Source organism: Babylonia areolata, chromosome 9 (assembly GCF_041734735.1).
Source record: "Babylonia areolata isolate BAREFJ2019XMU chromosome 9, ASM4173473v1, whole genome shotgun sequence".
Lineage (NCBI taxonomy): Eukaryota > Metazoa > Mollusca > Gastropoda > Neogastropoda > Buccinidae > Babylonia > Babylonia areolata.
Window position 1 is genome coordinate 42,536,529 of NC_134884.1, and position 27,887 is coordinate 42,564,415.

General features: G+C 40.9%; 1 protein-coding gene across 8 annotated transcripts in view; it reads right to left on the bottom strand.

Annotated features, from left to right (window-relative positions):
- Nucleotides 1–2,704: 2,704 nt before the first annotated feature.
- Nucleotides 2,705–27,887, bottom strand: part of LOC143285479 (septin-7-like) — a 108,243-nt gene continuing 83,060 nt past the window's right edge. For 6 of the 8 annotated variants that reach the window (XM_076592800.1, XM_076592793.1, XM_076592797.1 and 3 more), the window contains exons 3-14: nucleotides 25,018–25,124; nucleotides 23,942–24,042; nucleotides 23,058–23,192; nucleotides 20,846–20,963; nucleotides 20,228–20,326; nucleotides 19,022–19,118; nucleotides 17,871–17,922; nucleotides 16,903–17,019; nucleotides 15,369–15,504; nucleotides 14,405–14,553; nucleotides 11,975–12,070; nucleotides 2,705–8,099 (exon numbers count right to left, since the gene is read on the bottom strand). In XM_076592800.1, coding sequence (XP_076448915.1) covers nucleotides 8,069–8,099; nucleotides 11,975–12,070; nucleotides 14,405–14,553; nucleotides 15,369–15,504; nucleotides 16,903–17,019; nucleotides 17,871–17,922; nucleotides 19,022–19,118; nucleotides 20,228–20,326; nucleotides 20,846–20,963; nucleotides 23,058–23,192; nucleotides 23,942–24,042; nucleotides 25,018–25,124 — 1,238 coding nt within the window. In that variant the 3' untranslated portion in view covers nucleotides 2,705–8,068. The remainder of the gene's footprint in view (nucleotides 8,100–11,974; nucleotides 12,071–14,404; nucleotides 14,554–15,368; nucleotides 15,505–16,902; nucleotides 17,020–17,870; nucleotides 17,923–19,021; nucleotides 19,119–20,227; nucleotides 20,327–20,845; nucleotides 20,964–23,057; nucleotides 23,193–23,941; nucleotides 24,043–25,017; nucleotides 25,125–27,887) is intronic. The other 2 variants (XM_076592794.1, XM_076592795.1) reach the window with 2 other exon arrangements.

Genomic DNA, 27,887 nt, shown 5'->3' on the forward strand with positions numbered 1-27,887 from the left:
CGCGCGCGCACGCGCATTAAAAAACAAAACAAAAAACAACAACATATTTTTATGATAGTAACATTGTGCATGTAGCATAGAGATTCTGTTTTGGGACAGTGTTCAGTCCAAAATGGCATGATGTTATACTGATTGATGGCGGAGAAAATGTGCACGTGTGTGACACACGACACTGGACCGGAGACTTAGGTATTGAGGGGGCTTCATTATGAATTCATCAGCAGGACACAGCTCGGAGAACAGAATGAATGGGGTATGTGAGTCTGGCTGATAGTTGTCCACATGTGTTAACAGCCCTTTGGGAGGGGGAGGGGGGGGCAGTAACAGGTGGGAGGGGGATGGTTGGAGGGAGGGGAGGGGGGGGGGACTCAGCAGCGTCAGAGAGAGGAGGAAGGCTGCAGCCCAGATAAGATCCCGACTGCTGCGGCTTTCGTGTACCCGGCACCCCCACTGCCCGCGTGTGTGTGGTTCAGGCATCAGACCCGTGAGCAACGTCCGAACCCACGAGGACTATACCGAGAGTTTAGTACAACAGCCGCCGATATTTTCTCCCCCTCCACTCCACCTTGAGTGGTGGTCTGGGCGCTAGTCATTCGCCGGATGAGACGATAAACCGAGGTCCCGTGTGCAGCATGCACTTCGCGCACGTAAAAGAACCCACGGCAACAAAAGGGTTGTTCCTGGCAAAATTCTGAAGAAAAATCCACTTCGATAGGAAAAAACAAATAAAACTGCACGCAGGAAAAAATACAAAAAAATGGGTGGTGCTGTAGTATAGCGACGCGCTCTCCCTGGGGAGAGCAGCCCGAATTTCACACAGAGAAATCTGTTGTGATAAAACGAAATAAAAATACAAATACAACAACCTACCTTCGTCGTCCTTTACAGGTCACCAGCTGGTAGATTTGGGGAAGGTGCTGTGTGCGGGTCTACCCCCTCCCTCCCAATTTCCCTTCCCCTTCCCTCCTTGTCCAGACAGTTATTATTTTCGGGCCGATCATAGTTTTTAAAACGCACAGTCACGCCCGCGCCGGACCATTTATTTAATTAGAAAGGCTTACATTACAAGTTTTGAGGGTGGAATGATTCATTCTCTTCACAAAAAGAATCAGCAGTTGTTGTGAACTTAAACAGCAGTTTCCCCCCCAGTGGTTCTTTGTACTGTTCAGACCCGGCTGTAAAGCCATGAAAACAATGGGTTTGTTGTGGTCTGTACAGCCATAGAACAGTGTCTCTCTTGTGCTTAATGTCTGTGTGTTATTTTTGCTGTGCTCTGTATGTTTTCATGTCATACCGTGTTGAGAAAAATGGGAATGGCCCCCACACAAGGAATGTACAATGCTCATTTAAAAAAAAATATATGTCATCGTATTCACTTTCTTTTAAATCTTTTTTTTTTTTTTTTTTTTTGCTTGCGTTTAATGGTGATTTTTTTTTCTGTATTGGACACAGTAGTATCACTGGTGAAGCCCTGTGCGGTCCGTTGGGCTAAAAACAGCCTCTGATGGGTCTCCTTTCATTTCATTTCAGTATTTCAAACTGTTGGGTTTAATTTGTTTCGTTCTACAGGGTTCACAAATAGTTAAGGACCGCTTGGGAACTTCCAGAGTTTTCGTCTTGGGGGCATGGTGAAAGTGATTGTTAGACAAATGGTAGTGTATGCAGTCAGTGTAATGAGCACCGCTTTTTGTGCTATTCAGATTTTTTTTTTTTTTTTTTTTTTTTTTTTTTTTACAATGAAAATCAAGTTATCGTTTATAAAACCACAGAATAACTTTAAATCTTTGGCTGAAACATCCATTTTTTTAAAACAGATTTTTTCACACAGTTCATGGTACACAGACCTGAAAGTCGTTTGTGTGTTCAGTGAGAAGCCCGTGGTAGATCATCCTGCATAATTTGAATCGTCTTGATTTAAAAAAAAAATTTTTATGAAAACATACTTGCTTTTATGGAGTGTTTCTGAACTTTTTGTGAAGCTGATATAACGCTATTGCTAACAAACACGTGTGGGACTGCACAACACAAACAGCGCCTAATGAAGAGGTGTACCTGGGGATGGTGATTTTCATAGAGATATCAGCAGCTTTCAACACAAAAGGAAGACCTGCTTTTCCCTTCTCTGTCACACATTTTTTCACTGCATAACAAAGTGTTGGCACAGTGTTTAGTGGTGTTAACCTGCTATCACAGTTGGAATCATGACTGCATAGTAATTTATTGCATTTGTTGCTTGAAGAGTGTTGTGCAAGGTGAAAAAAAAACAACTGGTACAACCCCCCCAAAATATATATAATGATGTCTGAAAAGACACAGCCTGCAGACACCCACATGCTGACTGGTCAAAGTGTAAGACTGTGTCAGTGAATGCAAGCAAGTGTCAGTGAGTGTGTGTGTGTGTGAGAGAGAACAGAGAGAGACAGAGAGAGAGAGAGACAAAAGTAACAAATGAGTGAAGGCAGCTGTCAGTCAGCTCTTCCCAGGTATGTAGCCTGTTGTGCAGTGTAAATGACTGTTTGTAAAGCACTTTGCTTGTTCTCTACTGAGGATAGGTGCTATATAAGTATGTGTATCAATCAATTATGATGGCACTGGCAAGTTTTCTTTAACTATATTCAGATAACTTTTCTTGAGGACTCCATTCTACTTCTTGATGTATGCACACACACACACACACACCAGGCAGAAAAAGGAAAAATATAAATCAACTTTTCATTTTGTTATTAAAAAAAAAAATTTATTGAACAAGTTACATTTACAAAAGGTATGGCTGCAAATCACGTACATACAGACTACAAACTTTACGCAGAACAAATGTAGCACAGTTTTCCAATGAACAGACACAAAACAGATGATGACGTGCATCCCCCCAAAAAGTGATATGGGGCAAGGCAGTCAGAACATGCCATGTTCATGCAGTGCATAACGTCCAATAGCTGTCTCGTGTGATAAAAATGATATACATAAATATACTGGTAAACTCTTGGAAAGATCAGTGCTGCGTTTGTCCTCATGATGTCCTTACAAACTCCAGACAAAACTAAAAATAAACTAGGTGCAGACATAAGACCAAAGGATAGCAGTTTCAGAGGGGTGGGGAGCGGACAGAGGATGGAGGTTAGAGGGACAAAGAAAACGGAGTGGAAAAAGAAACCAACAAAAGTAACATCTAGAAAAAAATCTTAACTGGAAAAAAGAAAAAGTACCTGTATGGAATCATGTACAGAATTAGCGAACAACAAAATTACAACTCATCTGCAAATTTGAAACAAATAAAAAAACCAAGAGCTACAAGGCTGTCAAGACTCGTGTGTGATATTTTCACTCACTCACTCATGGAATTTTCAGGAGGGTAACATTAACCAGACTATCCACTCACAATGGAAAAGTTTATGAACAACTGCTACTGCATCTGTTTTTAATCTGGCCCTTTGAACAAGTCTTCACTATTCAAAATGCATCCTCACCACAGTCCTTCAATATTTCAAGGCTGACAAATATTACATGCAATGCCAGAAGCTCTGTCTTGCTCTCTTTCTATCACGGCATGTTTTTAACATCAACCCTTCACTAAAATTCCCTTCACTTTCACGCTCTCCATGATCAGTTGTTGTACCAAGGAGAAAGAAATCTGGATTTAAATGGAAGCTCTACTATATCAGCACTTTTTCCTTTCAGTTTTTACCATGCCCTATCATTCTGACACATTATTAACAAAGTCAGAGTGGAACATCATGTATGCTTGTCAATCTGCCAGTTTGGGTTGCTTTAATACTTGTTTTAGCTGAGAAAGTGCCAACATGGAGGTATACAATGAAGAGAGACATGAACACATGCACACACACAGACAACCAAAGCAGGGGGGGGTTACTGACTTGATTTTGTTTTCACATATGAGTAGTAAAGGCAGCAAAATTAATATATCATTAAACCAAGAGTTAACAATACAGTCAAAATATGATAAACATTTTACAAGACTTGTCAGAATGTCACAACGGCAAACATAACAATTAGTCATCTGAAAAAGTCTTTTGTTTATACCATGGTTATAAAACAATTTATATTCAAATTCTTGCTCCCCATAAAATGATGACTACATACAACAAAAACGAAGCCTTGGTACATTGATTTCTACACTCACGCAAGCACAAGTGCAGTTTAAATGACAAATGCCAGAACATACCATAGCAGCTGAAGTCTGTCTTCACTTCGTGCCACATGTTCAAACATTATTATTATTTTAAAAAACAAACAAAAACCATACACTTTTCAGACACACGTCCACCCACACACACGCTCACTCTCATGCACACACTGTCATATACACGCTGTAAATGATTCCTTAATAGTTGCAAGTCATCCACAAAGAGTCATGAAAAAATGTGTTTTAGAAACTTAACAATCTACATTCTGAGGCAAATGCACAGCCTGACATCAAAAGCACTTCTAAATACAAGATATTATGAAAACCAGAAAACATTTTTACTGATGTGAAATATGAGGGGAGGAAAGAGAAAAAAAAAAGAAAGAAAAGCAAAACGAGATTGTTCACCTCTTGATTCTATTCCTTTGGCAAGAATAACACTATATGTTTGTGGTGATCAACAACTAAGGGTAAGGGAAAAGCCACTTTTTTTCTTTTTTTTAATTGCATCACTACTAACTAGTGATAATGTAACTTTCTGAAGTGTGATCTGAATTTGAGATCTAACTATGAAATGCTGACTAGAAAAGATGGGGAGAAAACCCAAACATTATGTCTGAGCCCTCTTCTCATCAACCACACCTGTCTTTAGAAAAGCACCTGCACTGACCAGAGTGACAGGTGATGAACCACACTGTGCTGATGGCGAAGAAAACCCAGCCTCCACAGGTTCCTTGCCCTTAGTTCTCTCAACAGTTTGTTCCAAGGAAATATCAAAGAAAGCAGACACTACATCTGCAAGGAGGGGGGAGGGGAGGGAGCAGATGCATGAATTTTGCATAAACCCAGCACCTCATCAGGCGCTGAGAGATTTCTCAACAACTGATTTGCAAAATACAAAGGGCACAGTGTTTGTTGGCTGGCAGTCAAGCGACTGGAAAGGCACAGGAAAGCTTGAAAGTGACCGACTACAGGAGTGGATGAAGCAAAAAACAAACCTCAAACAGTTGAACGTGGGACCCAACATTTAAATGCAGATGATAAGAGGCTGATGTCCCATGATGGCAAAGTTCTGAAGGTTTTGCAGCTTGTCAACACACAACAGCTTTCTATGTGACTGATTGACCCACACTGACAAGATATGACCGGGGTGGGAGAGTATTTCTGTATTGTCGTTTTGATGTTTGACCATTTCTTTAATTTTTTCCTTCTTCATTTGCTTAGTTTCTGTATTAAAACACATGCACTTCTGAACCCCAGCTGCAAACTGTTCAGTATGACAGAAATCAGTCACTGCCATTCACAGGTGATGAGAAAAGTGGCACAACTACTGACACACGAAAATGGTTCACGGAACTAAGATGGTCACTTAGTCACAATCTTTTGATGAAGTGCCAGAAAAAGTCAATTCGCTTTCTTCCAAATACCTCTACTTTTCCTAGTTCAGTAACATCACCTGACACTATTGTCAGAAGCCGCCCTCTGAAACAAAACACTTTACAACAAAGCACTGGATAACTTGGACCTCACCCCACCATCACCACTCGCGTTCACCCACTGCATAAAAATCAAACACACCAAAAGTTTCAGCCAACAATTACATACCACAATAAAAAGCATTTTGCAGAAGTTCCAGCACTTTCCAGAAAAGCAGAGAATTTGACCCCATCTAAAGCTATGTCAACCACAAACAATTGCACTTGTCAAAAGAGAAAGAACATCCATCGCACAATTCCAGCTGACAAACTGGTTTATGTCACATACATGCACTCACTCTAGCCTCTCTCTCTCTCAACTTGGGAACAAGGACTACACTGCAACAAACACTACATCATCACTCTGTCCTATAGAGTACTAACCCTGGAGCCAAGGGAATCCATAAAGGGAAGTGAGCAAAGGGCGCCTCAGGGAAACATGTACATACATACACATGAAGAAATGAAGTGCACATCCATTTGTAGAGTTTTCTGATTGTATTCAGTGTGTGTGTGTTGCGTTTGTTTTATATTATGACCAAGAACAAGCCCTTGAAAATGAGCATGTTTAACTGAATACAAGTAATTTTTTTCCCAATACACCTGTTGTTTTTCCAACAGTTAACACATCTATTTTTTTAATTAAATACTATTTATGCTACATATGTTAATGTGGCTGATGAAACATAACACTAAAGGCAGATTAAGACTCCCCCTCCCCATTCATGACCTGATCAACAATTGCTGCCCAAGAAAACATGGGATTTAACTGTGGTTGTTAATGATGAACAGATATCTGGTTCTGAGATGGACACTGTATTTCTATTGTTATTCACAGGTGGTTTAAACATGCGACAGAACAATACAGTGGTGTGGTGTCAGGCCCTGTCTTGTGTGTGCCTGCATGTGTGACAATCATGTGTTCACCAATCAACAAAAAGCATCAATACCAAAAATCCCTTTCCCCAACATGAAAAAGTCAGCAGGAAAAATGCACAATGTTAAGTCTTGAGTATCTGATGAACAAATGAGGATGCAAAGATCAACCAAAAAAGAAAAGCTGAAATATTTTGTTTTAAAAGGCACATAAGCCAGCCAGTGCACTCAACTAGTTTAGTTTTTCCACTGCGTGCCTCTAAGCATCACTCAATGTCTAGCCACAGCGATGTAACAGTCTGACAAGGAGGAATGAAACAGGAACAAAAATTACCAGGCTGCAGGGAAAGCAATGCTGACTGAAGAAATGTTGACAGATCTGGACCCAATTCTGCTTTGCGCATTTAAAATAACTAATTATAATTGTCAGCAGGCTTCAATCAAATCAAATCTGAAGGCTTCAAACATCGCACACCTGACAATGCAGACTGTGGACTGGGAATTTGTTCAACATCCATTCACCAAGAACAAGAGTTCTGGTTTGCTCAACGCAACTCAGTGAGGAAGATTGTCAACTTCCACTTACTTTCTTTTTCATCGCCAGACTTCAACTATTTTGTTTTGTAACTTGTGTATAAAACAAACCTTACAAAACCATTACATTCGAAACTACCAAGGTTCTGTCAATTCTACGACATGCACATTGCAGTATGTGTAATAAATATTAAGAGGTTTGAGTCACCACAATTTCAGTAACCTATGGGGTTTGACAAGTCTCCAAGTAGAAGTTTAAATTTCAATTCTCAAACAGAATAGCGGCTGTGTTCCCCCTGCCCTTACTAAAGCCTGTCTACCTGAGGTCCCATCTACTCACTGTATAAGAAAAACCAGGCTTCCACAAAGGATACAAAGAATAACTACTGCTAAAACTACAGCATCTGGCAAAATTATGTCAAGAATACCAACAGCAACAGCAGAACAAATGTACTATTCTATGAAGCTGCAAAGCCTTTGTCTACCTACCATTCCTCTGACACTGATCTCTAGCAAAGCCTATGTTGTTACAAGCAGGACTATCCTGACAGTCACAATCTTTGAGTAGTGCACCCAACTTTCCTCCAGGACACAAAACAATAACAACAGTACAACAGAGTTAAAAACAAAAACAAAACCAAAGCCGGAGATGATCTCCAAAATGCCATATCAATCTTCACAGAGAAAAAAAAGCCTTATTTTGTTCACAACATGGAAATATTAAACATGGCCAAAACAAAACAGTTAAACGTTTTGATCCCAAACAACAAAAGCGGACTGGTTCATCACTACCTGACGTGACTGACAAACCAACCACCAGTACCCCTACACACAAAAACAGATGTGGTGTTTCTCTCCCTGGGGATAGAGTCAGCCTCTCTGTGCAGGAAGAGAGGTGGTGACAGTGGTAGGACGGCTCTCCTCAGTGGACACCAGCAAGAATGTCAACAGCAGACGCCCCTGGTCTGCACAGTACCTGTTCAGGTTGCTCAGTGTGGAAGATGCTCTCCACCATCCTTGTCATCCTTGTCCTTGTCGTCTAGAATAACCGCTTCTTGTCCTTCTTGCTACTGCAATCACAAGTGAAATGATGTGAGGGCATGCCTTCAAGCTTACTACAATCTACTTGGATTGTTTTATCTTGTCATACCATCTGTCAACTGTTCACAATCATACTTTCTTACAAACATGCTCACACGAACAAACACAAGCAGCATGTAGACACTCACAGCAAAGCAAAAAGGTTAAAAAAAAATTTTTTTTTAAGTAAATGAAGTGTTAGATTTTTCAGAGGTATTCAATATACAATTTAAAATTTTTTTAAAATTAACTGGAATAGTGGGGAAGGACACACAATTACACAATGTCATTATCCATTTTCAAACAGATACTTCACATTGAAAAAAAAATTTTTTTTAACTCATCACTGAAGGTTTTTATGCACACATAAATACACACACTTGAATACAAACCACAAACCAATCTGGGGGAAATCAACACACTGGCTTCATTACCCAGTGTGTGGAGACCGGGCAGTTTACAATCCTGCCATAGGATGGAAACATCAATGGCCAGTGTCAATCTCACTTTGTACCATGTTGACACTGAACGTGATGCTACTGTGACGTCTGTCTAACCCCCCCAACCAGAATTCAATTTTTTTTCCATGTATTTCTCCCTGCCCCATCTGTTACCCCCTAAACTCGCACAAACATTGTGTCGACACACGATAGAAAGACACTAAGTATTTAGCACAGCTTATTAAAACACAACATCAATGCCCCCATCTACTTCAGTCTGAATAATCTTGTCCAAAACGTGAATGTCCAAATGATTCAGCATCATTTTCAGCTACTTGAGCTGCACTTAACAAGTCCATTTTACAAGTAGTACAAATATAAGACTAAGGAGAACACATCACCAATCCATTTTTTATTTTAATCTAAACAGATGATTAAGCCTAATTTTGGTGGAAATCATATTTCCCCCCGAGTTGAGGAAAAAAAAAAGAAAGAAAAACAAACGCACACACCAAAAAACAGCATGCATTCATCACTAAATACAAGACTGGGTAACAGTGGAAGCATTTTCTTTCCTTCTAACCCCCCACCCCCACCATGCACACACACACCTCCCCATCAACATTAAGTCCATTGTGTGCCAACTGAGAACCACAGAAAAAGCAAGCCAAGGTCAAGTAGAAAGCCAATATAAATGTGACGCCAACACAAAGCACACTGCTCATCATTGTGACAGCACAAATTATCTTTAAAAAGTCTGTGAAGAATGCAGTAGTGTTGATGTAAAACAGCAAATGATCAGTGTGCATTACAAAACGCATTAAAAAAAAAAGACATACAATATCACACAATACAATCTAGATAGCTTGTCCTAAACCAGCATGAGCAACATGAATCCTATACTGAATGCAATCTCAAATGCTAACTTAAACCAGTTTTACGGATAGTGATAACTGAAAAGTGTACCTGTGAAAGGATGCTTTTACGTCAATTTTTTAGAGCAACAACACAACAGTGATCCACACTTCTAAGGGGAAAAGGCAGCAATATTTCTGTGATCTATGTGTAGTTTCCCAGTAAAATTGCCTTCAATGGATAGTTTCTTGGTAAAACTGCCTTCAATGTAAAAGGTAAAGCTGCCTATCTGTAGTTCAGGAGCCCAAAAGTATGGCACTACCTTGGGTAAAAAAAAAAAGGGGGTTTGTATTTCCTGATGGCCACAACACAAGAAACCTTCAATCTCCCACAGTACTTGTTGCTGCCACATCCACTCTTTTCAGGCAATAAGAAGTTTTTTTTCTCTGTTTATGGGATACAACCCTCACATTTGCTCATATCTACAAGTGGGTCTTTATATGTATGACTGTTTCTAGCCTGCCACATATGCAGCAATACTCCTGTTCAGGAAGTCACCAATATTAAGTGAAAGAGGTAAGCTTCAGTGAAAGAAAATGGCTGAAATCTAACAAAAAGAGGGATGGGAATTTAATTCTGAACAATGCTAAGCTTCTGTCTTGGCCTGTCACAAAGAGGACAAGGTGATCACATCCAAAGCAAGAGGGTGGCCACTCCAAGCAATCCTCGTCTCCACAAACCTCAGCAGTAACAGAGGAAACCACTGGCTTGGACCGAATGCTTACCTAACCCTCACACTTTTTTTTCTCCCCTTTTCCACTAAAAATGGTGTGACACAATGTTCAGTTTATTTACATACATATTGAGAGGAAATGTTTGCAATATACATAAACATGGTTTAGTTGTGATTTGAGAAAAGATTTTCTGAACATTCAAAATATCATTTTTATTTATCAACTTTGAAAGGTTTTTATGCTTTTTTTTTTTTTTTTTTTTTTTTTTTTTTTTTAAACAGCATATGATTAATTTTTACTTAATATAATGGTTCAGTATCAGAGATCGAGATGTTGCAGGAGTTGGTAGGTGGTGCATTTTCTTTCAAATTTTTATTATTTGGGAAATAAGTTCAAGGATTTCACTTTCTGTTTACATACATACTACACATTTATACTTATCTACCAGGGTAAAGCCAGGAAAAACAATTTATTTGCACACAATCAGACAACCGCTTTCTTTTTTTCTTTTTCTTTTTTTTTGCAAACAACTTCCTCAGTTAAGGTAATATTGTAGACAGAAAAAATCCAAACTTCATGCAAGGCTGACCAAAGCAGCATGATGGTGATGGAAGAACACTTGTGACAGAATGTCATCAAACAAACAAACCAGAAGTGAAATAAACAAAACAAACAAAGACAAAATTAACTAGTGGAGTGATCAATAAAACTGGGTGATGCCGGAAGGCTGGAACATGGTGACAAGGGAAAGGAATCTTTTTTTAAATCTTAAAGAAGGGGGAAGGAAAGAGGAATAGTACATGTCCACCGTGACTGAGTCGTTCTTTCCACCATTTCCACCTGCAAGACACACACACACACACACACACACAGAACACACACAGCACACCGGCAAGATGCATGATCAATGCATAGTGCAGTCAGGAGCACACAGCAATGCGCACACACACACTGAGCACTGCACTGCCAGCTGTGAGCATCTCTGTCCCCCGACAGTGTATCCATGTGGCCCCTCTGTCTTCCTACTTTCTGATCCCCTCAGATACCTGTGTCACTGAACCCATCTTCCTCTTTTCTAATCCTCTTGGAGACCTATATCTGTGAACTAGACTTCACTTCTTCTAATCCCCATGGAGACCTGTGTGAATGTCTTCCTCTTTCCTAATCCCCTTGGAGACATGAACTGGTCTTCCTCTTTCCTAATCCCCTTGGAGACATGAACTGGTCTTCCTCTTTCCTAATCCCCTTGGAGACATGAACTGGTCTTCCTCTTTCCTAATTCCCTTGGAGACATGAACTGGTCGTCCTCTTTTCTAATTCCCTTGGAGACATGAACTGGTCTTCCTCTTTCCTAATCCCCTTGGAGACATGAACTGGTCTTCCTCTTTCCTAATTCCCTTGGAGACATGAACTGGTCGTCCTCTTTTCTAATTCCCTTTGATACCCATGTCCCTGAACTTGTCCTCTGTCTTCCTCTTCCGATCGCCTTGGAAACCTGTAATCACTGAACTGGTCATCTGTCTTCCTGCTTTCCAGTGCATGTGAATAACTGGTGTGAAAGCACTCTGATGAATGTCCACACAAGGTTCAGTGCCATATAAATACATTTTAACTATTATCATGCAAACAGCCTGCCACTGCCAAGACAACTCAGCACCCTCGTCCCCTCCCCACCCACAAACCAGTATGATGGACACAAGCTGACAGAAACGACACAGAACGCTCGCAGCAGGCGGTACAGTGCTGTCCACAACAACATGCCACGTGTCTACATGCTGCTGGGTCACATGGTGGTGGAAGGTGGGGTGGGGGTGGTGGGGCGTGGGTGGTTCAAACCTGCCCAAGTCTCCTCTGCGCAAACTACCCCCAAGCCTGAGCAGCTCGCTCTTGGGCGATTTTTTGCTCTTGGCCTCTTCCTCAACCTGCAGCTGGCTGCAAGGAAAAGGGACACAACTCTTGTCAGACCACGGGCGGGGACAGGGGACACAATAATTACTCAGAGCCACAGGGGAAGTGCTATATGCATATCAGCATTTGTATTATTATTATTCTAAACAAATGCCACACAGGGTCCATTCATGTTTTTAATCACAAAATGAAAAAAAAAAACACACCCTTAAATCCCCTGGAAAACTATCTTGTCAGGAAGATGGATGAAAGGCACTGTGTTCTGAGTGCTGGCTTATGCCCCTTGCATGAATCATTGTCACCTATACTGGATAAAAACTGGCAAGTTAAACTCGAAGGATCTTTCCAGGCTTTTTTGATTTTGTGTGTGTTTCAATTATTTTTTCAGTGTTAAATTAAAGTACAGGTGCAACATTTTGTTGCTGTGATATATTGATCAACAGAAATAATGTTTTTTTTCTGTGGAGTAAAGCATTTTTTTTTTAAAACAAACTTACAAGGGGCATGTCATTTTTCACACATCTTTAAAACTATTGTAACATGTGTGAATCCTGGTCACATTACTACCAGGTTCATGCTAGTCAGGGAACAGTCCGGGAAAAGAGAAGGTAACCCATTCCATGTTCTCTATCGTCATACTCTTCACCCCCATGCACCTTCTACTTCCCATCATCCCTTCTAAAATCTGTCTGCTCCTTCACACAGCATTACCAGAACACTCCCAAATATCCACTATCCTACAAAACTGTTATATCATTTCTGATCAAGATTCCAGATGCACAATGTCATCATTTTCTGTGCCTGTTTGAGCTAATTTCTTCAACAACTCTTCATTCTCTCTACTGTGTATCACTTGCACAGCAAAACAAATAACCCAGACAGGCAGCTAGGCCCTCTAAAAATACACATACACTGGGTTCATGATAATGGAAATGGCCCACAATGACCAGCAATACTGATGTCACCTAACTCACAATCTCTTGAGCTACCTCGGACATTGTCTATAGCTAACACTAGTGGCACTCCAATCCTCTTCAGAATGGATTACCTTTCCTTTATGATGTTAATGATGGTACCAACATCCCAGCAGGTTAACCAGAGGCCTGAAATTAGGTACTGCTTTTATGTGTGTGTGTGTGTATGTGTGTGTATGTGCATGTACATATGTGGGTATCTGTGGAAATACTTTTGTGTACGTTTTTCATGGAAGACGCGTCTCACACAGGCATTCAAACACAAATCAAAAACCTTTTAAAAAATGTTTAAAAAACCCAAATGCCAAAAACTATCTTTTCAGGAACCCAGATGAGAGGCAAGGTATTTTGAGTGCTGGCTTATATTCATGCCCCTTGAAAAAACGGTTATCTGCTGCAGAGATGAGAACTGTGATACAAGTTGGAAAAATCCTTTGGGATTAGCTTAAAAAATTACCTTACTTTAAAATTCAGATGGAATATTTCATTGCAGTGCTTTATCACTGACAGAAACAATGACTTTAAAAAGTACAGAGAACCTAAATTCAAAATATCTTTATAACAAACCTGGGTCACATATAAAAGATTTGGCCTTAAGAAGACTATACTGATCCTGAGAACATATGTCAACTATATGCTGCTGTTTGTGTGACTGAACTTTGTGTACACATGTTCAGATAGTGACGTACTGGTTTATTCTATGTCTTGTCTGCATTCTTGAACACATTTGTTAGTTCACAGTTTAAAGGCCAGTGTTTTCGCATCATCTAAAATAAAAGAAAAAATGTTAAAAAGCAATTAAAAGGGGGATGGAGCATTGAAAACATCAGAGTCAGAGTCAGGCTGGGACAACACATAACACAAAGCCGGTCAAGAGAAACAGAGATAAAACAAATGTTATATTACACTGAAAAAACAGGCATGGCCAAAATAAATGATACACACTGTACATTTGTGAAAACACATGCTAGGAAGAAAAGTTATTGAAATTCAGAAACACCATCCCATCACATACTGAACATGGGAGCTTCAAAGCTAAAAATAAGACAATAGTGCCTTTTTTTCCCTTTCACTACCAAACATAAGCATTTTCAGCAGCAGGGTAAGTGTTATACAAGCATAATACTGATTATTATCAAGTGTATAAATAATGAAGCATAAATAAAGAAAACTACTAATAAATGATGACAAGGTTGGGAGCGACTTATTTTCTGCAATACTGAAAAAGGATTTAATAAAAGAACTGCCAAAATGCCAGTACAGAAATTCATATTACACAGAAATGCCTGCACCCATGCAATGAAACAACACAACACAGCATAAACCCAGAAAACTACCACTAGGCCATGAGGAAGAAGACAGGAAAAAAGGGAAAGCAGCGTACTCTTTCTGGTGGTTCTCCAACGACCTCCTCCTCTCCCCCCACTGCTCCTCCCAGGTGGCCTTCTCCCGCTCAAAGGCCTTCCACTTGTCCTCCATCTCCCGCTGCTGCTGCTCCAGACTCTTCTTCATCTGCTCCGACCTCTTCTGCAGCTGTTCACACACACCAACATTGTCCATCATGAATTTCGTATTAATTCATTTATCTATCTATTATTGTTGCTTACAGTCTGACTGACACCACACAGAGCCATACCAGGGCTGAAAACACTGTCAATATAAATCTTGCAGAACAACACACACCCGGAAAAGAAAACTGGGCACAAGAAGTCACATTCACTGGAAAACCATGTGCACAGACCCAGGCTTTGACACACAACCCACAGACCTGGAAGAATCTGGTGAACAGTTCTTCTGTGTGGTGCTTTCTAGATTTTAAATAAAGGTGAATAGACCAGCAAGACATTGTGCACTCAAATCTTCCAGAGGACACAAGGGCTAACAAGACAGCAACATAAAGCACAGAAAATGCTCTGCTTTATGTTTTGGCACACAGGCAAATTCACATGCACCGTATTACATATTCTCCATTCACATTGTAATTGATCATCATACTGACAGTTTATTAAAATGATAAATTTTGAAAACTAAAACAGGAAGTACAAAAATGCCAAAATATTGAGGACACACATTCTCATACCTACTCACCCACACAAAAAGACTCCTTTCTTAAACCATCACATCAGATACTTATGCTTCTTAGGCTACATGGATCTTCTATTAAAACATCAAAAACAAAAACAAAAAAAACCCACTCTAAGTCCTTAATTCTGAAAAGCTTTGACAAGTAAACCTTTGGCGTGCGTGGAACCATGACTGAATGACACTGTAGTTATACCATGGAACGAAAGAACTGTCCAAAAGCTTCACAGCTTGCTTTTCCCAAATGTACCATAACTACTACTCACATCAGCTTCAGAGTCCTTCAGCTTCTGTTTCTTCTCCTTGACCTTCATCTCAAAGACCTGTTCCATCTCCGCCTCCATCTTCTTCATCTTGGCTGTGTGCTCCTGCCGCTCCTCTGCCATCTGGGTCAGGGGGTCCCTGCAACATGGATAGTCAATTTGTGGTCAGAGGATCTCTGCAACATGGATAGTCAATTTGTGGTCAGGGGGTCTCTGCAACATGGATAGTCAATTTGTGGTCAGGGGATCTCTGCAACATGGATAGTCAATCTGTGGTCAGGGGATCTCTGCAACATGGATAGTCAATCTGTGGTCAGGGGATCCCTGCAACATGGATAGTCAATCTGTGGTCAGGGGATCTCTGCAACATGGATAGTCAATCTGTGGTCAGGGGATCTCTGCAACATGGATAGTCAATCTGTGGTCAGGGGATCTCTGCAACATGGATAGTCAATTTGTGGTCAGGGGATCTCTGCAACATGGATAGTCAATTTGTGGTCAGGGGATCTCTGCAACATGGGGATCTCTGCAACATGGATAGTCAATTTGTGGTCAGGGGATCTCTGCAACATGGATAGTCAATCTGTGGTCAGGGGATCTCTGCAACATGGATAGTCAATTTGTGGTCAGGGGGTCCCTGCAACATGGATAGTCAGTTTGTTGCAAAGTCAATTTGTGGTCAGGGGGGTCCCTGCAAGAATGGTCAATTTGTGGTCAGGGGCTTTCCCTGCAACATGGATAGTCAATTTGTGGTCAGGGGTTCCCTGCAACAAGGACAGTTGATTTGTGGTCAGAGGTTCCCTGCAACATGGATAGTCAATTTGTATTTGTGGTTTAGGGGGTATTATGTTGCACAACATCGCATCTGGGTCAGGGGTCTCTGCAAAATGGACACTTACATTAACTGACTGATTGATTGATATTGATAACAATATGGCTCCTGTCTTTGGACAGAGACCAAACTCTCAACACTTTACAAACACAGAGTCATTTACACAACCTTTTGGCGCTCATGATTCGTTTCCTGTGTGGCTCAGTAAGGCTTAAATCTCACTCACTCACACACACAGTAGAGGGATTTTAATATGAAATTTTGCCAGAAACAATTCTCTTGTTGTCATGGGTTCTTTATAAGCGCGAAGTGCATGCTGCACATTGGACCTTCGTTTATCAGCTTATCCTATCTGAATGGCTAGTGTCCAGACCACCTACCAAAGTCTACTGAAAGACAAGAAAATCCTGACAAGTGTGGGAATCAATCTCCTACTCTGAAACTGTCTCACTTCCTAGACAGATGCGTTCGTTTTGGAGGCAGCGAAAGTAAATTGACCTTCCTGAACCGTCATCGTTTTACATTTTATGAAATTTTCACCGAGAGAATGAAGAGTATGAGAAGAGTAGTATGTGGACAGTGGAGCAGACTGACACAATGGAAGTGACCATTATCACACACACACAAAAAAAGGCAAGAAAAAAGAACACTGTTCTGACAGTGAAATGTGACGGGGCTGAAGGCACACATGTGGTGGTAACTCACTTGGTGAGGGAGCCTGGTTTGACCTTGCCCTCTGTGGTGCAGGGAGCCAGCTTGTTGTAGCGGAAGTTCTCATAGTGCACGTTGTTGGTCACGTCCTTCAGGTCCTGCATGTGGGTCCTGCACACGGTCAACACCCGTCAGACAACGGCATTCAGCTCAACATTTCTGCTTCAAACACATCTGGATATCTGTATGCGTAAGTTCTGTGTCACTGTTTCTTGAGCATCATGGCTTCCATAGTCCTTAGCTGTGGTGGAGGCATGTGTTGTACGCATGTACACATACTTGTATGTGTCAAGCTATTCAATTTGTATGAACCCGTACCCGTACCCCCCCATAGAGAAGGGATGCCTACATGGCAGGGTAAAAATGGTCATACACGTAAAAGTCCACTTCTGTACATATGAGTGAACGTGGGAGTTACAGCCCACAAACGAAGACGAAGAAGAAGTATGTACACTATATAATATAAAGTACAAATGTTCCTGTCTTGGAATACCACATTTCCCCTAATGCTAGTATATAGTTATGATAAATTTCTTCAAATAAATCCTGAAATCAGAAATTCAAATACCACAATTAATGACTGTGTGGGAGTGACTGATTTTTGTAATACTTAAATATATCATGTAGTTAAAAGCTTGTGGTCCATCTCCAGAGGCTGTCTGGTGGTGGTTCTTTCTTCTTCTCCCCACAAAACGCCAACACGGAATCTGTTGTATATGGAAGTACTCACACCCACGGTGCAACAGCAAAACATACTGCCCAACACATGAGGCTGAAGGTGGCAGTGTGAACAACACACACATAAACATCAACACGCACAAAACACACACAACACACATACAAAACAGACATTTACCACACACACAACACACACAATACCCCTATCCCCCACAACACACACACACGCACACACAAATACAACACATACACACAGCAGAAGCCCCATCCATTAGACCACTGACCTGATCAGCATGTTGCGGAGAGCGATAAAGTCATTGTGCTCCAGGTTCTCCACTGTAAACCCACACAGAAAACCACCACTTCAGTTCAGGATAACAAGACACAATGCCACAGAAAACACACAAAAAGGTATAGAGAGAAAAAGAAAGAAAGAAAAGAGAGATGTCAACAACTGGACTGGGATTTCTACTCCCCTATCTACAAGACCTGGTGGTGGTCTGGGTGCTGGTCTTTTGAATAATGATAAACTGAGGTCCTGTGTTCAGCATACACTTAGCGCATGTATAAGAACCTACAGCACCAAACAGGCTGTCCCCGACAGATTTCTGTTGAAAAATGCACTTTGATAGTAAAAGTAATACTTGCAGACAAGAGAGAGAAAGCCAGCAGCTGCACTGAGGCATAATGCTTTCACCCTGGGAGAGCAGCCTAATTTATCAGTTGAAACAAAAAAAGTAATACAACCATTCTGCCAGAATCAGCTTCTGAGTCAGAGGGATGAGTAGTTACAAATTATGTTTCATGGTTACCTCCCTTCAATTGCTTCCCTTTTGGACTCTGCACACTGAATATCTGTGTGCACATTTTGTTTATGCAATTTACACGTTTTTTAAATATTTTTTTTATATAGCATTCATCTGATTTTGTATTAATAAACATGAAATAATTTCTTTATATTCTTCCCTCCTTCCATCCTCCACCGCTTTGAAAAAAAAAAATTATGCATTCATTGCAGTGTAAATGGGTGTAACATTTTGAATATGTTTCAGTTTGAAAGGATTAATTGCACTGGTTTGATGTGTTCTTGTGCAGTTTGTGTGATGAGCAGAGGTGTGCAAGGATAAGTGAATAAACAATAACAATAATAAATGTATTATATAATAATTCTTGTGCAAAAAGAAATCAAAGCACTTCCACACTTCCATGCACATGCTAACCTCCGAAACAAAAGGAATGAATGACAAAACGTATCAATACTTGCAGTAGTTCTAACACCACCACAACTATTCCATTCATTTTTCAAACACGGGCAAAATAAAACTGCTTTGTCACTTTGTGTTCATCTCTTTGTGATTTGTCAGGAGACGGATCAAAGTAAAACAACAGTGCCCCCAGACCAGGAAGAACCTCCCCCATCAACCCCACCGCTCACCCTCAACGATGCCCCAGGGGTACTGGCGGCCCCGTAGTCTCTTGCCCCCCAGCTCTATCACTCTGTTGCTGCCCACCACGGCAAACGGCACCCGGTCCTGCACACACCACCTTTCTTCCCTCAACACCCAGGCTGCAATACACTTCACATTGTTGCTTCTAGTCCAGCACACTGCACAGGGCTATACCAGGACAGTCCAAAGCAATAATAATATTAAAATAAAAAAAGAAAGGGCACCTTTTCACCCCTTTAAAATGAAATGAAAATAATCACATTCATGCTTGAATGTGAATTAACAAGACACACACACACACACACACACACACAGTCTCACAAATGTACATTTCTACAGACCTACATTTGTAGACCTCTCTTGTATAAAGTCAATTCATTAAATTCAAGAAAGATCTTATACAGTTAATCTATGGGAATGAGTCTAGGTTCACTGTTTCCTGTAATAACTGGACATACTTCTCCCGTTATATCACAAACACATGCACGCATCACTTTGCCCTTCTGGATGTTGAGGTCAACTTGTGCTGAGGAGATTGCCAGTTCTGATGTTTGTCTTTTTTCCCCTGTATCTACTTGTGGCTGTGGGACAGCAATGCCAGATCATCCACAAAATCCAGGTGCTGTGGTGGGGTCTAGTGTCCACTGGATTCTGTTTCTGCACTGTGGTTGTCTTTCATACAGGCCAAGGGGAAAGGCATAGGGGATAACAAGCAGCCATGTCAAACTCCAGTCTTCACCCGGAAGCTGTTGGAGAACTGTCCTCCATGGATCACTGCAAGTCACTCCCTCACAGGAAACAGGCTGACCAGTTTGGTTGGCACCAAGCAGTGTGCGAGCAGTTTCAGCAGGGTCCCCTGGTCCTCACCATCAAAGGCCTTTTTACAGTCAACAAAGTTGACGTAAGAGTGGAGATCCGTTCCAACGATCGCTCCCCTATGATGTGTAGCATTGTGATTTGGTCTGTGCATGATAGCCATGATGACAGCCTGCTTGCTTGTCTCTTATTATGTTTTGACTGCTGCTTTCGTTACCACAAAAACAAAACAAAAACAAACAAACAAAACAGGCTGGAAACTCCAGGCAAAAAAAAGAGAAAAGAAACGCTGGCATAGTGTGATGCTGCAGGAGAAAGCCTGCAGAGTGAGGTGAGTGGTACAGCAGCCAGCCTGGACCCGGCAATTTATCACTCACACTGACCCTGAGTCGCTTCTGGATCTTCATCTCCTCCTCATCATCACAGTCGGGGAACTCGTAGATCTTGATCTTGTGCTGGGCAATCTCGTTCAGAATCTGCACACAACAAAATTACATCAACTTATACACTCTTTTCTTTTTGAAAATTCTTATAAAATAAATTTTACTATCATAATTATTTTGAACACTGAAATGAAGTTAACTACATAAAAAGAACAATGTACATGCATTTCATAAATTTGATCAGCTGTGTGTGGTTTTGATACCTGAATGTATCAGTCAGCTGACTGACCAGTTACTGTTGTTATAAGGCCAGTGAACTGCAAAGCACCTCTAAATGCTAACAGTAACTTTGAAACAGTTCAGAAACAATTTTCACAAAGTTCAAAAAAATAAGAATAAGAGACAGAAAAAAGAAAAATTTCAATCCTTTAAAAAAAAAAAAAAGAAAAAAAAAAAAGAAAAAAAAAGAGAAGAAAAATGTGTGTCGATGCACTGTTTTTCATATGCTACAAGGTCGGTCTCTAAGCCATAATCAATGCCTGAAACGCACAAACTCTCAACATTTTTCACTCACCAGACATTCCACAACAGTCAATCAAAACAGCCACTGACCGTTTTCTTGAACTCTCTGCATTCGTCAGGAGTCAGCGTGTCTGCCTTGGCGATGAGGGGGATGATGTTGACCTTCTCATGCAGACGTCTCATGAACTCCACGTCCAGGGGCTTCAGACTGTCACCCACACACACGAACCACATGTTACATACATACACCCTGAATGTTATCTACACTGGAAAAAAAACTACAAGTTGTCAGGTAATCAGCTCTGAAATAATGCCATGCCCCTTTGCCAATGGCTGGGCTATCAGCAACATGATTTGGTTTGAACTTTCAGGTTTCAGTTTCAGTTTCAAGGAGTTGTGCAGACTGATCCATATACACTACACCACATCTGCATAAAGAAATAATAAATTTTCAAAACATTATGCAAATTAAACTTTAAAAGTCAAAACACATTACCGCTTCAAAAAAACCAAAAAAAAACAACAACATAAACAAGCACACACACACAGCCACTACCAAAAGGCACAAGCACACCCTTGAACACAAGTGGCTTATTATACATTTATTCATATGTTTCAGTTTCAAGGAGGTATCAAGCTTGCTGACAGTTCCATGTATGCTACACCATACATGCACAAAAAAAAAAGAAAAAAAAAGAAGAAAAAAAGGAGGGGACAGATAGGGAGAGCAGATGCATGACCTACTCATAGCCCCACATGCTGGTCAGGGCTTGAGAGCCTACCAATGCTGAAAGAAAAGTAGAAAAAGAAAGAAAGAAAGAAAAAAAACCCTGTTAAATACAAATGCAAAAATATTTACCAACACAACAATACTGATTTTGTCATTTTCCTTTCCTTCACTTTTATTTCAAATGGTTACTGACACAAACCACTCACCCTGCATTGTCCTGTTCAGGAAGACAAATTCTGATTTCTAAAAACAAAACAGCAAAAACAGGCCAGGGATTCCTCAACACCAGAAAGAAAACACCAATCTCCCAAAGAATCTGTCCCATTTATTCTCACCAGTTCCTGACTTCACCTAACAGTCTGCTCTACTCATTCTCATCTGCAATATTGTCTGCTCCGTTCATTTTCATCAGCAATAATATCCTCTGCACTCATTCTCATCAGCAACCACCTCTGCTCCACTCATCAGCAGTCATCTCTGCTCCACTCATCAGCAACCACCTCTGCTCCACTCATCAGCAACCACCTCTGCTCCACTCATCAGCAACCATCTCTGCTCCGTTCATTTTCATCAGCAATAATATCCTCTGCACTCATTCTCATCAGCAACCACCTCTGCTCCACTCATCAGCAACCACCTCTGCTCCACTCATCAGCAACCACCTCTGCTCCACTCATCAGCAACCACCTCTGCTCCACTCATCAGCAGTCATCTCTGCTCCACTTATTCTCAACAATCATCTCTCCTCCACTCATTCTCATCAGCAATCATCTCTGCTCTGCTCCACTCATTCTCATCAGCAATCATCTCTGCTCTGCTCCACTCATTCTCATCAGCAATCATCTCTGCTCCACTCATTCTCATCAGCAATCATCTCTCCTTCACTCATTCTCATCAGCAATCATCTTTGCTCTGCTCCACTCATTCTCATCAGCAATCATCTCTGCTCCACTCATTCTCATCAGCAATCATCTCTGCTCCACTCATTCTCATCAGCAATCCTCTCTGCCATTCTCATCAGCAATCATCTCTGCTCCACTCATCCTCATCAGCAATCATCTCACAAGCTCATGACAATTACAGTAACAGACTTCACACAGCAGAAGTATTTTTCTATTCACCAATACATGTTTGCTTGAAGGGTTCAACAGCTGAGTGGTTAAAGAGCTGGACTTTCCATCTAAGGGTCCTGGGACTGAATCCTGGTCACGGCACCAGGTGAGTTAAGGGCTGAGATTTTTCCACAACCCCAGTCAACAGATGTTTTGACCTGCTAGTGCCTGAACCCTCTGCATGTGTATACGCAAGCAGAGAATCAAATACGCACTTAAACGATACTGTGATCCATATCAGTGTTGGGTGAGCTATGGAAACAAGAACATACCCAGCAAGCACGCTCCCAAAAATGGAGTATGGCTGCCTACACAGTGGGGTGAAAACAGTCATGCATGGGAAAAAAAACACTTGTACATACAAGTGAACAAGGGAACTGCAGAGGAAGAAAAGAAAAGTGGACATTTCTCCAAGCTAGCCAGGTAAAAAGTGGTAAAGCCCTGTCTGCAGTCCACTCACCCATGGCCCGTGGGGGCGATGAAGTACAGACAGCAGTGCACTCTGGTGTCGGGCATCACTGTGCGGTTTACACGGGATTCTGCGTTGAGGTACTCCTCGTATTTACTGTCGATGTAATCTGTGATGGGCTGCCAGCTGTCAAACCACAACCATACAACATACTGAATTCACAACATGACACACCGACACATTTATAAAATAAATTTAGTAAAAAAAAAAATTTTTTTTAAAAGAAGTTTAAACCCCTCTCAAATGGTGGAAGAAATGTGCACAAGATCACTGACACATATATATATTCACACATGCACAAGCACTCATACACACTCACTTACTCAGTATGTACTAACACACAATGCACACACACGTCACTCAAGACACACACGCACCAGCAAACCCAGTGTGCATACATGTGTCTGTGTGTGCGTGTGTGTGCATGCGTGCAGGGATAAGTTAAGACTGGGTATGAGGAGGAGGAATTTTGTTTAATGTACTGTCACACATACTGGTGATTGTAGACATTTTGTTAGAGTGTTGATTTTCACATTTGAATGTTATCATTTAAGAGGTAAAAGAGGAGTTTGTTGAGTTGGGTGAAACAGGGTAAATGGAGGATGGAATAAGACTGGCTCTGTTGGTGTGCATGTGTGTTTATTGAGTGACAAATGTGCATTAAAAATGGGTCTGTTGGTGTGTATGTGTGTTTTCTGGGTCTGTTGGTGTGCGTATGTTTTTTTGTTTTTGGTTGTTGTTTTTTTGAGTGATGTGTGTGTTAAACTGGGTCTGCTGATGATGTGTATGTGTGCTTTTTAAGTGAAATGTGAGTAATGCGCGGTTATGCCTGCATACAGTGGATATACTGTAACAGAAAATCAAACCCCACCCACCAGTTGCTGTTGTCCACAGCATCCCCAAAGCCTGGCGTGTCAACCACTGTCAGTTTGAGCTGGACCCCATTCTCCTTCAGTATCGTCTGGTTTGTGTCCACCTGACACGCACACAATGTGACCCACATCATAACCATGTTGTGCATCACCACAACACATTCCTTTATCTGCTCTGCCTGACAGTGACCAACTTGTCATTGATGTGTATACTCCTTTAAAATAATTTCATATGGCAAAAAAAAAAAAAACATATGGAAATGAAACAAAGCAATGACAATTAAAAAACAAAGCAATGACAATTAAAAAACAACAAAAGGCAGTACATACAAACACAATAGCACACAATCCAAACAATATGTCTTAGCCAAAGATATATACATATGAATAAAAGAAATTAATATTAACCAAAATAATGTCTTTAATAGAATACACACCTCTACAATCTCTAAACTAAAACAACAACTAGCTGACCGCAGAGGAAGAAAACTTGAGTCTGAACATCAATGCAACAGCGTTTTTATAATTGCTGTCAGTTTGTTTTAGTTTTTTCTTCAGATTTCACTCATTGCCCCTCAAAATAATCACATTCAACAATGTGTATAAATCAAATGATATATCAGTATCTATCACCCTTCATTCGCCTGAAGTTTCTTTGGAGTTCCAGAAGAAAAAAGTAACCGGTCTTCATGTGTCACAGGTTTTGATGAAACAAAACGAAACGAAACGAAACTAATTATTTTACCAGGTAATGAGATAGCAAAACATATGCTTTTTTCCACCGAGCCCAGGGGTATTAAAAAAAGAAATGAAAAAATGGGATGTGGGGGGTAGAGCTACATCAAAAGAACACATGAACAAAGAACCACTAACAAGAAAGATATCATAAAGAAACATAGGGTAGCAATATGTAAAGGAAGCAAGAAAGAAAAAAGAAAGGAAAAAAATGGGATGTGGGGCGTAGAGCTACATCAAAAGAACACAAGAACACAGAACCACTAACAAGAAAGATATCATGAGGAAACATAGGGTAGCAATATGTAAAGGAAGCAAACAAACGTTGTTAAGGTGATGCTTACGCTGACAGTCTTTTTGATGCGGTTGGAGGGGCCTGGATACTCTGCACTGTACAGCTCCGTCAGAAACAGGGAGTTGATCAGTGTCGACTTCCCCAGCCCTGACTCTCCTGAAAACAAAAACAATGCTCACCGTGAAAGAGAGTTGATCAATTTTAAAGTGTTTCTTTGCTGGTTTGCAGCTCCCTGTATGCGTGTCTGTGTATGTGTGGGTGTGTGTTTAGGGGTGTGCATGCATGTGTATGTGAGTGTGGTGCAAGATGAACAGACCCCTTCATATACAAATGATTACATCACACACACACACACACACACACACACACACACACACAGAGTATGAGCTTAGGTAAAGGTGGTGTGCAAGATTTTTCAGCTGCTGATGGGTTGATGCACTATTCCACTCAAATCACAACTTCAGCACCTGAAGACTTGCAAATCTTAACAAAGATAGCAGAGATCCTTTTTCAAGGTATTAAAGCTTCCTTTCAATGTTTACATCTTTTTTGCTACAAACTGCGCAAGACAATTCGTTTTGACTTCCTGTTTGTAATCCATTCTATACTGCACAGAACTGTGGAACAAAAGTACAAGCAAGAACGTGAGCATAACAAAAATCACTTCTAGATATCAAAAGAACACATCCCCCCCCCCCTCCCCCCAAGCAAAAAAAAAAAAAAAAAAAAAAAAAAAAAAAAAAAGGAAAAAGGGGGGGTGAAGGAGGATGTGCCAACCAAACAAATGATGACCCAGGAACCTGACAAGACTTCCTGCCCCCCCCCCCCCCCCTTTCCCCATAACACACACCCCCTCCCTCCTTTTCACACTAACAAGGTTGAGACCCCAGCCACACTAGGCAGTGACAGGCTGAAAAACGAGAGTTGTGGTGGACTGGGAGGGTGTTCATCACCTTGGCACACCACCTCACTGAGGCCATCCTTCTCCTCTGGATGCCTCTGTCATTAGGGCCAGCTGGGGACAGGGAAAGGGAAAGGAAGGGGGACGCTGGATAGGTGATGATGTGGTGAGAGCCAGAGTAAACCTGGGAGAGAGCTGGGAAGGTGAAAACACACTATTAGCCTTGGAAACGGGGAGGGCTAATGGTGCCCTCCACAAATAGCTGCCAGCCATCAACACCAGCAAACTTCCTCATCAAGTCTGATTTTCCCACAGTCATGAACATGCTACCAGGATGAGGAAGGACAGGGTCAGTAACATGAGCAGACAACCCCTAAAAACCAAGCTGTACCCCGACTCTCCTCCTTCCACCCTCTCCCCAAACAAAATCATCCCACTGACTGCTCAACTTTGGTGGGGCTTCACTTTCAACCACAATCTCTACCTTTTGGTTTACTTTTAATGATGTCATGCATTTTGCTAACAATGATAGTATTTGCCATCCAAAGAACTACAATCTCTACCTTTTCTGTTTTACTTTCTTAAAAATCAAGTCATGCACTTTGCTGAACAAATGTACCAATCTACTATCATCCATTCCAAGAGGAAGCAGTCCAAGCACAGAGTGGTGACTGACATCCTGAACTGTAAGTTCTGTCTCATCACTATGAGGTAACAGCCCTTCACCAACAAGCATACTTGTCAGCAGCAGTCAAGGGATACTTTTAAGTGCCTCTGGTATTATATGAAGCATCAGCACATCACAATGAGTAATATAACAAACCCTTCTAAGTGTGTGGAAATGAACACCTCTCATGAAGCATCAGCACATCACAATGAGTAATATAACAAACCCTTCTAAGTGTGTGGAAATGAACACCTCTCTTGCGAAGCACCAGCACATTAGGAGTAATACCCTAGGCTCTTTGAGTGTGTGTAAATGTCAGGCCATGCAAGCCATAATTCTTATGCACTCAATGGCACCAGATCCCCACTGAACTCAAGTGTAAATATTACTTCATGCCTATACAGCCCTTGTATATTCCTCTCCAACAGTCCATTCTTAGTTTCTGTTTCAAGGACTGATCTATACATACTACATACCATCTGCTAAAAAATTTTTTTTTTTTCAAGGCAGCAGACACTTGACCTTCACATAGACCTGATGTATGCTGGTGAGGCCTTGAGAACCAAAGAAATTGTAAATATATATATATATATATATATATATATATATATATATACATACGAAAACTGTAAACCATAATGAAATCAAATATAACTCAGTAAATAAACAATCTGGAAAGATGCACAGAAGGCAAGCACTTAGAATAAGAATTTTAAAAATGGGCTATTTTCAGCCAACTTTTGCTCACACATGCATGCACATTTTCACATGTGAACACACAAATTCCACACTCACACCCCCCAAAACACCACATTCAGAGGGTTGGGAAGACTCAACAGAGGGTGTAATATATATTTATCTTCATGACTGTTCTGAAAATATTAAACTGGTGCAATAACTTGTCTGGGTTCTGTTCACATGCAGTATTTACAAACTCACCATCTGAAAGGACATCGTTTACATTTTCCCAATACTGGATATACAAAATGATTCCATGTACATGGAAGGATGAAAAGTAAAACTGTCCCCTGAAAACCTTGTATATGTGTGTGCGTTTGATTCTGTGTGGAAGAGAGAGAGAAAGAGAGAGATGTCTGCGTGTGAGCATGCTCATAAATATGTAAAAAAAAATCTTTTTTAATCAGCATTTTTTTCCCACTGACAAACTATACACCATCTCCTAAATTATTCTACAGTTGATTACCCTCGCCCTCCCATCTCTTAAAAAAAAGGAAAAAAAGAGTAGGTCAGCTAAAGAAATACCAAGGGGTGGGACAAACACTCACAGTGTACCTGCACGTCCCTCAACCAGCAGGTAGCATAGCACAGCCTGTTGCATCTGATCCCTGCT